Source organism: Thermobia domestica, chromosome 7 (assembly GCF_964235325.1).
Source record: "Thermobia domestica chromosome 7, izTheDome1.hap1.1, whole genome shotgun sequence".
Lineage (NCBI taxonomy): Eukaryota > Metazoa > Arthropoda > Insecta > Zygentoma > Lepismatidae > Thermobia > Thermobia domestica.
The window spans coordinates 107663491-107676979 of record NC_137460.1 but is presented as its reverse complement, the minus strand read 5'-3'; the positions used below and the strand labels follow the sequence as shown (position 1 = coordinate 107676979).

The window sequence follows — 13489 nt, the reverse complement described above, 5'->3', positions numbered from 1 at the left end:
ATTTTATAGATATTTATTTACTTCTATCATTATTATCCTAGGGCATAATATTTAACGGAATCACCAAACAATATTAAATGATCGGACCCTTTGATGTTTTCCGTATAAACTATCATAAAGAAGGAGACTATCGTAAAACATCTACTGTTGTCGTATAGAGAGAGCTTTGGGATAATACAAATCAAAAACTAATTGCTATGTGTACTGCAGAAAATGTCTCGATATTACTTATAGGCAATGTCACTATATATTAAAATAATTATTTTTATTTAATTAGATGAAGAGACAGTAGCAATAGAAAATAATAAATACAAAATATACCTAGGTACATATATAAAATAGTTTTTTTTATTGTTTTCGTTCCCAATATTAATCATTATCGGTCATGACTGTTGGTCAATATATACATATATATATATATATATATATATATATATATATATATATATATATATATATATATATATATATATATATATATACAATAAAATAGACATATTTTCAAATTTGAATCAATAGAAATATTTGTCGAAATTTAATTATAATTAATAACAATGACCTATAATAATTTGGTGTTTGAGCTAATGTCTGCGAATAACAAGATTAAATTAAAATAAGAATTCATAGCAGAATGAGGACTTACAGACCGTGTAACGTGGGTTCCTGTCACCACGGCATGGCGCGTCCTCAGATTGCGGATCGAGGAGAAGGCCTCTAGATATAGAGGTTAGCTGCGAATATACTGAATAAACAGTCGCGGACAGCCGACTAGGAGTGGTCCTCCAGCTTGGGGGTTTGGGTAGGGCTAACAACCTCATCCTGTAAAAAAAAAGCACTTGTTCAGAAATATTCACAAAAGCCTCGGACAAGGACTGATAACTTGGCACGACCTCAGCAAAAGAAAATGGACATGAGATTTGGAACATGGAATACCGTATTAGGAGTCTTTATAGGGCAGGCGCGTTAAAATCCGTAACGAGGGAGTTAGAGAAATACAGGATGGACGTAGTAGGAGTTCAGGAAGTTAGGTGGGAAGGAAATGGATCTGAGAATTCCGGAAATTTTACGTTCTTTTACGGGGAAGGAAATAAAAATCACCAGTTAGGAACGGGGTTTTTCGTTCATAAACGTATATTACCAGCAATTAAACGGGTTGAATTTGTTACTGACAGACTTTCTTTTATTACTCCTAAGGGACGGTGGTGTGATATTATTGTTTTAAATGTATATGCCCCAACGGAAGATAAGGATGACGATATAAAAGACAGATTTTACGAAGAAGTGGAACGGATATTTGACCAACTCCCGCGATACCATATGTAAATTCTATTAGGGGATTTCAATGCGAAGGTAGAACGAGAGGATATTTTCAAACCGATTATAGGGAACGAAAGTCTGCCTAAGGAAAGTAATGACAACGGTGTTAGACTCGTGAACTTTGCAACATTCAAAAACCTAATCGTGAAGAGTACAAAATTCCCACATCGCGACGTTCATAAATACACTTGGACATCACCAGACGGGAAAACACATAATCAAATTGATCAAGTTTTAGTAGATAGAAGAAGGCAATCTAGCATAATTGATGTCCGATCGTTTAGAGGGGCTGATTGTGACACTGACCACTACCTGGTAGCAGCGATAATACGAGAGAGGTTATCGTTGAATAAAGGTAATATTCATTGTCCGAAAACGGAGAGATTCAATTTAAAGAAATTAGAAGAGAGCCAGGTAAGAGAGGAATACCAGATTGAAGTTTCAAATAGATTTTCGGCTTTAGAAGATTCGGAGTGCACTAGTGTTGAGGATACCTGGCTTGAAATTAGAGATAACATTAAAATTTCAGCAAAAGAAAAATTGGGACACGCGGAAATACGTAGGAACAAACCATGGTTCGACCAGGAATGCATAAAACTAGCAGAGAAGAGAAAACAGGCAAAATTACGCTGGCTACAAAATCCGAATGAAATGACTACACAAAATTTCGCAGATATCAGGCGGGAAACTTCCAAAACTTTTAGAACAAAGAAACGCGATTTTCTGAAAGCTAAAATTAAGGGATTTAAAGATAATAGTAAAAATAAAAACATCCGGGACATGTATAAGGGAATCAACGAATTTAAGAAAGGCTATCAACCTCGTGCTTATATATTAAAGAAATCTGACGGTACAGTTCTCACTGACACGGATAGCATCTTAAATAGATGGAAAGATTTCTTTGACGATTTGCTTAACACGCAACCAAAAACTAGTGTTCGTGGAGAAAAGGAGATACACACCGCAGAACCGTATATTCCAGAACCCAACCGAATAGAAGTAGAAACCGCTATAAAGAAATTAAAGAAACACAAATCTCCGGGTGTAGATGAAATTCCGGCTGAGTTAATTTTAGCTTTAGGCGAAAAATTGTGGAACAAGATACACAAACTCATTCTCCTTATCTGGAACAAGGAAGAATTGCCACAAGAGTGGAAAGAATCAATCATTGTTCCAATCCACAAGGAAGGCGACAAAACTGACTGTAATAATTATCGAGGCATTTCTCTTCTGTCAACATCCTATAAAATCCTTTCAAATATTCTGTTAGCAAGACTGACCCCATACGCAGATGAAATTATTGGAGATTATCAGTGCGGATTTAGACGAAATCGATCAACTATCGACCAAATATTTACCATTTGCCAAATACTCGAAAATAAGTGGGAATACAATACCCCGGTACATCAACTATTTATTGATTTTAGAAAGGCGTACGACTCGGTTAGGAGAGAAACATTATACAGCGTTCTTGCAGAACTTGGAATACCGAGAAAGCTAATTAGATTAATTAAGATATGTTTAAATGAATCCCAAAGTAAAGTCCGGGTAGGAAATTTTTTGTCCACGAGCTTTCACGTCGAAAATGGCCTGAAACAAGGAGATGCGTTGTCGCCATTATTATTTGACTTCGTTTTGGAATACGCTATAAGGAAAATCAAAGATAGCAACCAGGGCTTACAGTTGAACGGTATTCACCAGGTTATGGCATATGCTGATGATGTAAATTTAATAGGAGGTGATAGGAGAACAATAGAAAGAAATGCAGAGATCTTATTAAACGCTTGCAGGGACATGGGTTTAGAAGTAAATGCAGAGAAAACTAAATACATGGAAGTGCGTCGGGACCGGAATACAGCAAATTATGGATGCGTTAAAATACTAAATAATACTTTTGATAAAGTGGATACTTTCAAATATCTAGGATCAATATTAACAGAGGAAAATCATATTCACGGAGAAATTAAATGTCGACTAAAAGCAGGGAATTCGTGTTCCTATTCGGTTCAAAATCTCTTGTCGCGAGTTCTGTCGAGGAATTTGAAACTTAAAATATACAAAACAATAATCATGCCTGTAGTTCTGTATGGCTGCGAAACATGGTCACTTACTCTGAGGGAAGAACACAGACTGAAAGTATTTGAGAACAAGATCCTGAGACGAATATTCGGACCCAAGAGAAACGGGAATGGGGAATGGCGGAAACTTCATAACGAGGAACTACATAATTTATATGGTTTACCCAACATTGGTAGGGTCGTCAAGTCTAGGAGGCTTAGATGGGCGGGTCATGTAGCTAGAATGGAAGAAAGTAGAGACGCTTTCAAAGTCTTGACTGGAAGACCAATCGGAAAACGACCATTAGGAAGACCTAGGCGCAGATGGGAGGACAATATTAAGATGGATCTCGCAGAGATTGGAATACAGAGTAGAAACTGGATGCAGTTAGCTAAGGATAGAAGTCAGTGGAGAGCTTTTGTGAACGCGGCATTGAACCTCCGGGTTCCATAGGCCATAGAGTGTTTTAGTTTTTTTTATGAGGACTTACAGAGGAAGAATTATCATAGATTTTGACGAATCAGGACCCAGAATAAATGAGAATCAGATTTCCATTCAGTTCGATAAAATTTCGATTGTTAAACTACTATATATAAGGGTATGACTATTACCTGTATGATATAATTCTAATTACTTTATTGTGTCGTATATCTTTTCTCTTTCAAAGTCAGTTTTTAAGCTTAAAGTTATGTACCATTACAATAGTTACAGGGATATTTTGTGATATGTAAATATGTATGAACTGAGACAAAATTAAGATATTGGCATTTCTTGAGCCATAACTTTAGTCATTTAGCAATAAACGCCTGTTTGACTCCAATATGCGCTGTACATGGTCTGGCAGTAACTACTGTAGAAGGAATTGGAAATACCAGAACCAAATTGCATCCTATTCAGGAAAGAATAGCCAAAGCTCATGGCTCGCAATGTGGATTCTGCACTCCTGGTATGGTGATGTCCATGTATGCATTACTGAGACGGAAATCCAGTCCCAACAACAGAGATCTGGAGTCTACTCTCAAAGGTAAGTATGTGAATTTTGTTATACGTATATGCTTGAAGTTTTGTACTAAATTCATACGAATCTTAATGAAAAATTATGAACTATTCTTAACAATACATCTTAGGCAATAAAACACACTAATTCATGTTTGTTCAAATAGTTTTTACTGAATGAATAACAGCTATTTATATTATAATCTCAATTTCAATTGGACCCATTAAAGAATTTCCCATTGGAGAAGAAGGATTACCTCCTTATTTTTATAATTAAAATTAGCTTCAACATCACTGGCATTGACTTGGCCTTCGTGACTTCATGACTGGAATTAAAACTAGAACACCGTAAAAATGTTCTAAAATGGGATAAATAAATTTGGAATGAATATTCACAAACGAATACGTTTAACAAATCAAAGCTCTCGTTTTGTTAAATTAGATTAATGTACTGTATATTGTATTTTTCCTGTCAACAATACCGTAATGATTTATTTACATGTTGAATTGTTCATTCTAATCAATTCACTATTTGATTACAACATAGCTTGATACAATACTAGTAGCAAATTGGAGCTCTGTATATCGTATATTAAGAAATTTTGTACGAAATTTAGAGTTTACGCAAACATAAAATTTGACACATTAAAAGAAAGGAAAGAGAGAGAGAGAGAAAAAAAAAAGAGAGAGAAAATATAGTTCGAAGTCATTAATCCACATTTTTTTTCATCGGGCCTAAGCTATTATATTACTACAGTTTGAGATATCAGTATAATGATCATTCGTATCTTCTCGCTAGCTGTTTTAAATTCTTATGGTATTATTTTTGGATTTATTTAAGTTGCTTTAATTAATAGGAAATCTTTGCCGTTGCACTGGATACAGAGCCATTATCGAGTCATTCAAGACTTTTACACATGAAGAAGATTCAGCGCCAAATAATGTTAATGGCTGTCCAGCTGGGCAAAATTGCTGCCGTAACAAGGGACAGTGTTGTGGAGGTGAAGACAGAAAGGAAGCATCGCAGTTGTTTAGAATAACACATTTTGTGCCTTATGACCCTTCACAAGAACCCATTTTTCCACCTGAGTTACAGGTAAGTTTAATTTTTATTGTCATCTTTGACCTTGTAGTTTGTCTTAATAATTGTGCGGTCATTTAAAAATGATATGTAATCAATATTTACATTTCGAAAATCACATATTTACACCTTTTGAAACACTAGACAAGTTGATAGTCTTCTTTCTTGTTCCTCTAGGAGTTTTTTATGTTTTAATTTTGAAACTTGCTCTCTTAGGTTAGAATATATGACTCATAAATGTCACGAGAGCATTGCATTATTTTCAAACATGATTATACGATCATGCATAGATTGGTTTAAAAAGTGATATTTTTTTTATTGCCGTGTGCATTGATAGCAGTAGAATGAAATGAATCGAGTGCTGAAAGAAACTTGAACGTGAACTTAACGTTAACAAACATATTGTATTAATGTTTTGATTAAATTTACTAATCCAATACAGAACCAAACTTATATACTCATAAGAAATTAAGCATGGAATTCGAAGCATATATACTATCACCGAAAATCAAACTTAGACTTTTCGCGTTAATAGCGAACACCATGTACTACGTGTTACTAAGGTTTTGTTGTAACACTTCAGGAATGATAGCGGACATACAGAATATTTTGATGTGGCAAAAAGTTATTGTGTATCAAAAGCGGGTATATCGAAATATTCATTTAAGCTCTAAATTATAGCCATGAAATTGTGCATGAAAAATGTTACTTACAGCTCTTAAGCAAGTCAAAAATTGATCTATACCAAAAGTGAATTTCGATTCCCATTGGGAAAGTATCAGAAAATTTGAACGCATTACGGTGCACCGCGGTGGTTCTAATATCACCTTGTACTGTAGATTGCCGTCTCATATAGCCTTGGTAGTGAAAAGGGACGCTAAACTTCAACAAACAAACAAACAAACAAACACATTGCATACTTCATTGCCTTTACAGATTCCATTCCATACTTTGGACATGTTCACACTCCAATATTCCGTGTGGGGCTGCGGTGGCTTAGTGGTAGAGCATTCACCTCTAGTGCGTGGGGTCCCTGGTTCGATTCCAACTCACACCAAGTGAACTTTGTGGTAGCCAGACACTGTGTGCGTGGGTTTGGTCGGTGTTCTTCCGTTTCCTCAGACTTCCTTCATTCCACCATTTCATTCATTTCTCATCAACGCCGTCTCCTTTAGCCTAGCCGGGATAATCGTGAGACGTAAAACTGAAGGATTAAATTACATTTCCAATAACTCAGTGTCTGTACAAATATGGTGGAGAGCTGACAGGGGCCGCAAGGGGACTGAAACAATTTTACGGAGGCTTCAGCGTACTCTATCTCACTTGTAACTCCGTCCCTGATTGTACATATGCATGTATCTAAGTATTTCTTAGTATGGTATTCCCATTGCGGTTATGCTATGAATTATTTATGATATATTAACATATTAAAGGAAGTATGGGAGAGGTATTGTAGTTATAGCAATAATTAACTTTTTGTTTAGAAATCTAGGCATTGATATTTTTCTACACCAATATTTATTAATATTTTGTTTATGGTGAAATGAAAAAAATCGAGTTTTGGAGAATGATTTTAATGCATGTAAATTTCGTTTATTTGTGTTTGTAGAATTGTTTTAAGTATCGTACTATGAAAAATATGGAGTGAGTACATATCTTAGACTTCGTGATGTTGGTATAACACAAGTCTTGTAGACGACACACTTTAGCATTTTTAAATATAGCTTTAATGTTTAGGTTGGCTTTAAAGTTGGATACGGAGTTTTCTTTTTATCGTTTAACGTTGCAGTGCTACGACTTACAGAATCCAAGTAGTTTTTTTTAATTTTCTTTTATCTTTTTAAATATTTTTTACTAATGCTGAGGTCATGCACTTACTGTATTTATGGTAAAATAGTAGGTACGTGTACCTACAGGAATATACTTCTATAATCATGTTTGCCAATGCACGAACTTACACAATGATGTTGTGTAAGGTACCGTAGTTGACTTTGGTAATTGGAAAAAAAAATTAGACAGAATCACAAAGCAGTTTTTATAGGTGAAGAATTTTTAATTTAATCATAAATGCGTTTTGAAATATTTAAAGTTTTTTAAACTATCTTTTGCAAGTCATTTTGAAGAGTAATGAACTAAAAGTACAATTACAGACAAAAGTTTAATAAACGAGTTTAACATAGTCTGTGACAACACTTTGAGGGATTTATTTAAGTTGCTGAATTGTATTTATCGTTAATATATAGTCTAGCCTTCTAGTGCAACATCATTTTATAGAGTATTAAAAATAAGTTGAACAGTAAAAACACGAGTCATTAAGAGAGTGAAATAGCGGATCACCAAGGTATGAAACAAAAATTCATGAGCTTTCTTCCTTCTTAGTCATAGTTTGTACACTAAGAAAATAGTTTATTTTTCTGAATTCCTAAGTTAAATAGTAGCATTATTAATTAAGTAGATAACGTTATTTGTCATTTGGATAATAATTATTTCTTTAGTTTTAGTTCCAAAATTACTTCCTGACCAACGAAAGTTAAATTTCTAGTTAGAAATTGAAGTTGAGGCCAAAAGCATATTAGTCATTCAGCTAACCGAAAGCACTTTGTTAAATATATACAAACAGAAAAAATATTAGATGTACATAAATATTATTAAAAAGTATGTGATATTTTGAACTGGGTAATTACAATGATATTAGTACACACTTTTTTTGTACTAACAATTTTGATAGTAAATATAATTTTGCCTTTTGTTTAAATTTGTGTTTTAATTTACAGTTATCTGACGAATACGATAATCAGACGTTGATCATCAAAGGCAGCAGAGTAACTTGGTTTCGACCTGTAACACTGAATGACTTGCTACTTTTTAAGAGCAAATATCCGCACGCCCAACTTGTTTCTGGCAATACAGAACTAGGTATATATATTTTACTTGGAATTGTAAATCTGCGAAATACATTTTTCAATTTGTAATCACCAATATAATCAATAGTAAGAAGATTTTGGGCATGGACAATCTAACAAACTGATAATCTGTTTTAGTCCCCACTTAGCAACACTTCTTGTGAAGGCTAACTATAAATTCGATATTACCAAGACTTTTACCATAACAATACATAATACGACAAAAGGGTCGCAAGTATACGCAATATGTGTATATTTGTTACCTATATAACTAATAACAAACGTATTTAGTGTCACAAATACAGTATAGTAAAAAGTACGGGCCACCGTACTAAACTTTCTCGCTCCAGTTTCTTAAACTAAATCTTGGTGTTGTGCAGTTATTAATGAAACATTTTCTTGTGAAATGCGAACAAAATTGTAAGGCGTTATTGGAAAATTTTACCCAAAGAAAACACTTCCAAAACTAAATTACTCCTTCTAGATTTTTCCATGAAAAAAAAAAATGAGTGATTTAATATGTTAAAGTTACTGATGAAATATTTGTATATAAAATAAAATCGCAAAAGTCGTTTTTTACAGAATTGCCATAAAACTCACCCAGGAGTAAACTACCCTTGTGGATATTCTCTACGGAAGTAATTTATGCAACATTATAGGAATATTAATGAAATATTTATTTACAAAATATGAACAAATTCGCCTGAGTCGTTTACGAGAAAGTAGTAAAGAAAAAAAAAAACATTCCCAAGAATAAACTAGCCGCCGTAGATCTTTACAGGACAAATAAGTTATGCGATATTGTCAGGTTATTAATGACACATTTATTTATGAGATATGAACAAAATCACTTGTCATTTTTTTGGAAAATTGTCCAAAAAGAACTCAGCTCTACTATGAACTACCTCTTGTGTATTTTTTTCAGGACAAAGGAGTTATGTGGTATTGTCAAGTCATTAATGAAATTTTTATTTAGGAAATATGAACAAAACTTTTAGATCCATTTTTGAGAAAATCGCAAATATTGATTTTCACCCTTCAGCAAACTACTGTTAATTTTAGGAGTACGAAGAAATTCGAACCTTTCCCCCTGGAAAATCACATAAAAACTTTAAGTTTAAAATTTAGTCTCGGTATGTTGAGCAGTATGGCCTCTAGGTGAATATACATCAGGAAGAATAGACGGACAAATGTCGAAAATCACTTTTTCGGTATCTATGTGCCATAAAACGTGTAAATCCTTGAAATCTCTAATTCGATTTTTTTCATGACACGATATTTTATTCTTTCTTTTCGTTCCCCGAAAGTAGTAAGATATAGGATACCATATCACTTTAATACTGCACAGATCATTTCAATACTATATACATCACTTTAACGGGGAGGAGAGGGATATGTAATGAATTATGAATTGGTTCTGAACATTAAGGATATTTGAATGTGAAATAATTTGCTATCTAACATAAGTAGAAAGGAAAAGTAATACCTTATATATACATATTACCATTAAAAATAAATTTCTGAATTTCATACCGAAATCAGACGTATTTATACACGTTCATACATAGCTCTATTATTGATTTCAAAATATTATTTCATTTAATTATTAAAATAATAAGTTTGAGATTTCGTTAAATACCTCTGAAGGTTGATATGATAAAACTGAATTGATGATTTCACTCTGATATGGTGGTATTGAGAATTAGTATAAAGAGTCACTCTACTTACAGATTTCTGTAACTCCTGAATTTTTTTTAGAGTTTCTGAAGTTTAAATACAAATCGGGTATTTACGAAATAAAATGCAGTTGCCCACAGAGTTATATAGACAAAACTAAAAGAAATTTAAAAGTCCGAGGAAAGGAACACATTAGAGATTCAAAAGCGGAAAATTCGGTATCAGATTTATCAAAATATTAAAACGAAAACGGAAAAACGGGTAGAAGATGCAAAAATTGTATTTGGAGCTAGAAATGAATCAGAGAGACTGGATTTTGAAAATTTATTTATTCGTTAAAAAAATCAAGAAAACAAAATTAAATCTAAACAAAGGATGGTTAAGTGACAAAGGGACGGAGGCGGTAATTACAAAATTGTCAGAGCATTGACATGACAATGAAAATAATAAAATGAGTTGGCAACCTTCCAACAAGGAACAGGAAAGGCACACAAATTGACTCCGCCATATTTTAGTTTGCATCCACCTCATCTGAAGATCACTGACGCACTAGACAACGTGTTTTGTATACAACACAACTCTTCCCTTGGTAACTCCATTCCTTTTTATTCCTTGATGTTTCTACTTTTTTGCTTCCTGTTTTTAACCTCCGCAACAAAGGTTCCAGGGGGAGAGTCGAAAGTTTGAAAAGAAGGAACTCTAAAAATTCAGGAATTACAGAAGTCTGTAAGTAGTATGATAGTTAGAATTCCTGAGCGTGGTTTTGCATTGTCTGAATAGTACAAAGAGGTTTATATCTCTTACTATGTAGGGAGAAACAATAAAATTAGAACCTTAAAATTCTCCTTCATTTAAGACAATGCTTTCGTACATAAATCAATGTGCTAAATCGAATTGACAAAGGCACGAAGATATATCATATTTCAAAGCTTCTTTATCAAAATAATAAATAATATCTTAAAATATAACATGGAAATTATAGTATAATCATACCTGTAAACTTTATTTTTTTCCCTAGCTATTGACACCAAGTATGAAGGATCCATTTACCCAGTTCTAATCTCCAATGTTATGGTGTCCGAATTAAGAAAGATTTCAGTAACGAAAGATGGATTGGTAGTTGGAGGGTCAGTGACTTTGTCAGAGCTTGAGGAGCATTTACAACAACTTATTGAGTCTCTGCCAGGTTTGTGAAACTTACATTTTATGGTGTATTCAAAATATAGTTTATTACGAACCTTCATTCATTTACAGAGTAAGATAACAGTATATTGATATCAAGCCTCTGGATATGGTTGAATCTTTTATTTTTAGTTTCATCTTTTGTGCGTTTCCTTTTATTAGATTTATATAGAGCACTTTCCTTGAAACTAGACATCAAATTGAATTACTTTCGTTAGCCTACTGTGAAGGATAGCAATACAATAAAAAAAATTCACTGTGATAGCTAGTAGGTGAATGCTACTAATAGATTTCTCGTCATAGACTAAGTAAAGCAATTCTTGAGAAATAAACACGAAGTTTCGAGATAATAAGGAAGCAAAGACGTTCAAATTGTATTATTATTTCTTAGGTGGATCGTATCATTAAAACAAAAAACTTTTGGGAGTATCTGCATTAATTGTGTAGAGTTACGGAATTTAATTGGGCTTCTTTTTCGTTCCTTTTAAATATTTATCACAAACTTTTAATTAAACTCTTCATCTACATGGTTGAGAAACTCTCTTTTCAAAGAAAAATAAATATTGCACTTTTGAATGAGACTGTCCAACAATTTACACAGGGTTATTTTGTAAGAATTACAATAATAATAATAATAATAATAATAATAATAATAATAATAATAATAATAATAATAATAATAATAATAATAATAATAATAATAATAATAATACATTTCGTAATACAGACAAGTCAATTTTTAAAAATTAACTCAAAATATTTTTTAATTTCGCATAATTTTTAAAATGTACTACTAAGTGAAAAGTAAAACATTTGAAAGTTGAATGTAAACATATATATATATTGTAAATCAGAAAATAGCTTGAACATTGAGTATGTGTTTCTTGCTGTCACTTAAAATTTTTAACATTTTCTAGACATTTTATAACATTTTCCAACACTTTAACATTAAACTTAAAACGACAGGAGAGTATTGGATTATTATCGAACGTAATTGATTAGATTATTAAGAGCTAACAAATTACTTTATATTTAAAATAATAGTAATATATTTGCTTACAATTGTTTTAAATTATAAATAAAATAGATTAAATTACATATCCTATCTCGTTTATTATATTTTTAAAATAATCAATATTAGGTTTAATAATAAATGGTATGAACGAAGGAAATAATAGTAAATTTTTGCTATTAAAATAAGTATTTTATTGTGATATTTCAAAAAAGAGAAAAGATAAGCTGAGAAGTTATATTTTATTTTCTTATCTTCCATGTGTCTGTTTACAGAAGAGAAAACACGTATATTCAATGCTATTCTGGAAATTTTTGAATTGTTTGCTGGGAAACAAATAAAAAATGTAGCAGTAAGTATAAAGTTCATTTCTTATATTTGTTAAAGGCCACAAAAATCATTATTTCTTTTCTTATATTTTGAAGAAATACAGATGAATTTTAAGAAAGTAATATATTTAACAATATCAAACTTGTTATTTGTAGTTTAATTTAACGTTTCAACATTCTGACATGACGGTTAATAGGGACAAGTAGTTACTAATAACACAATAATTAATGGAATGTAAAATAAGGAAAATATATTTTTAAAAAGTTCTTTGAACACAACTTTGATATAGTACTTGTAACATGAAATCTGGATTCTTGATCCACACATGAACGTGAATGCAGTAGTGTGACCAGGAATTTCTTTCCACGGCATACAGATGAGTTCTTATTAGAAGTAAATTTGATTAAGCAAGAGCAATTATTTTTGAATGGGATATAAGTAATTATTGATTTTACTTCAAATTATTGTTGTTATTGTGAGTAATAATAAATATTGTTAATGTAGAATAGGTTTAATACCATAATCGTCACCATGCCTCAAAAATTATATCACATCTACGCGATTTTGTATTTCGTATTTTTGAAGCCTTTCTTCTTTTCTATATTGGTACTAGTAACCATAATCGGTTGTGCATAGTAATAATTATTCCCGTTTTGTATATAGATGTTAAGTATAATAAGGCATCCGTAACATTAGTTTTATTTTAAACAAAGTGTTGAGGTTAATTAATGAAAGCTAATGATTGTGAAAGGATTGGTAGAATGACAAGTAAGAGGGAACGGGAGAATCCCGGGAAATTCATGGATACGATGTGTTTCCACCATAAACTCAGATAACCTACTAAAATGTTTACTCTAGTATGAGGAAACCCTAAATCAATTACAGGACATGTAGGTTTGTTATGGGAAACAATTTTCGTGAGTTCCCTTAGAG

General features: G+C 32.3%; 1 protein-coding gene across 2 annotated transcripts in view; it reads left to right on the top strand.

Annotated features, from left to right (window-relative positions):
* Positions 1–13489, top strand: part of LOC145690313 (xanthine dehydrogenase-like) — a 97016-nt gene that overhangs the window by 27367 nt on the left and 56160 nt on the right. For both annotated transcript variants that reach the window (XM_081765091.1, XM_081765090.1), the window contains exons 4-8: positions 4164–4399; positions 5229–5467; positions 8227–8368; positions 11051–11218; positions 12502–12578. In XM_081765091.1, the coding sequence (XP_081621217.1) occupies positions 4164–4399; positions 5229–5467; positions 8227–8368; positions 11051–11218; positions 12502–12578 (862 nt within the window). The remainder of the gene's footprint in view (positions 1–4163; positions 4400–5228; positions 5468–8226; positions 8369–11050; positions 11219–12501; positions 12579–13489) is intronic.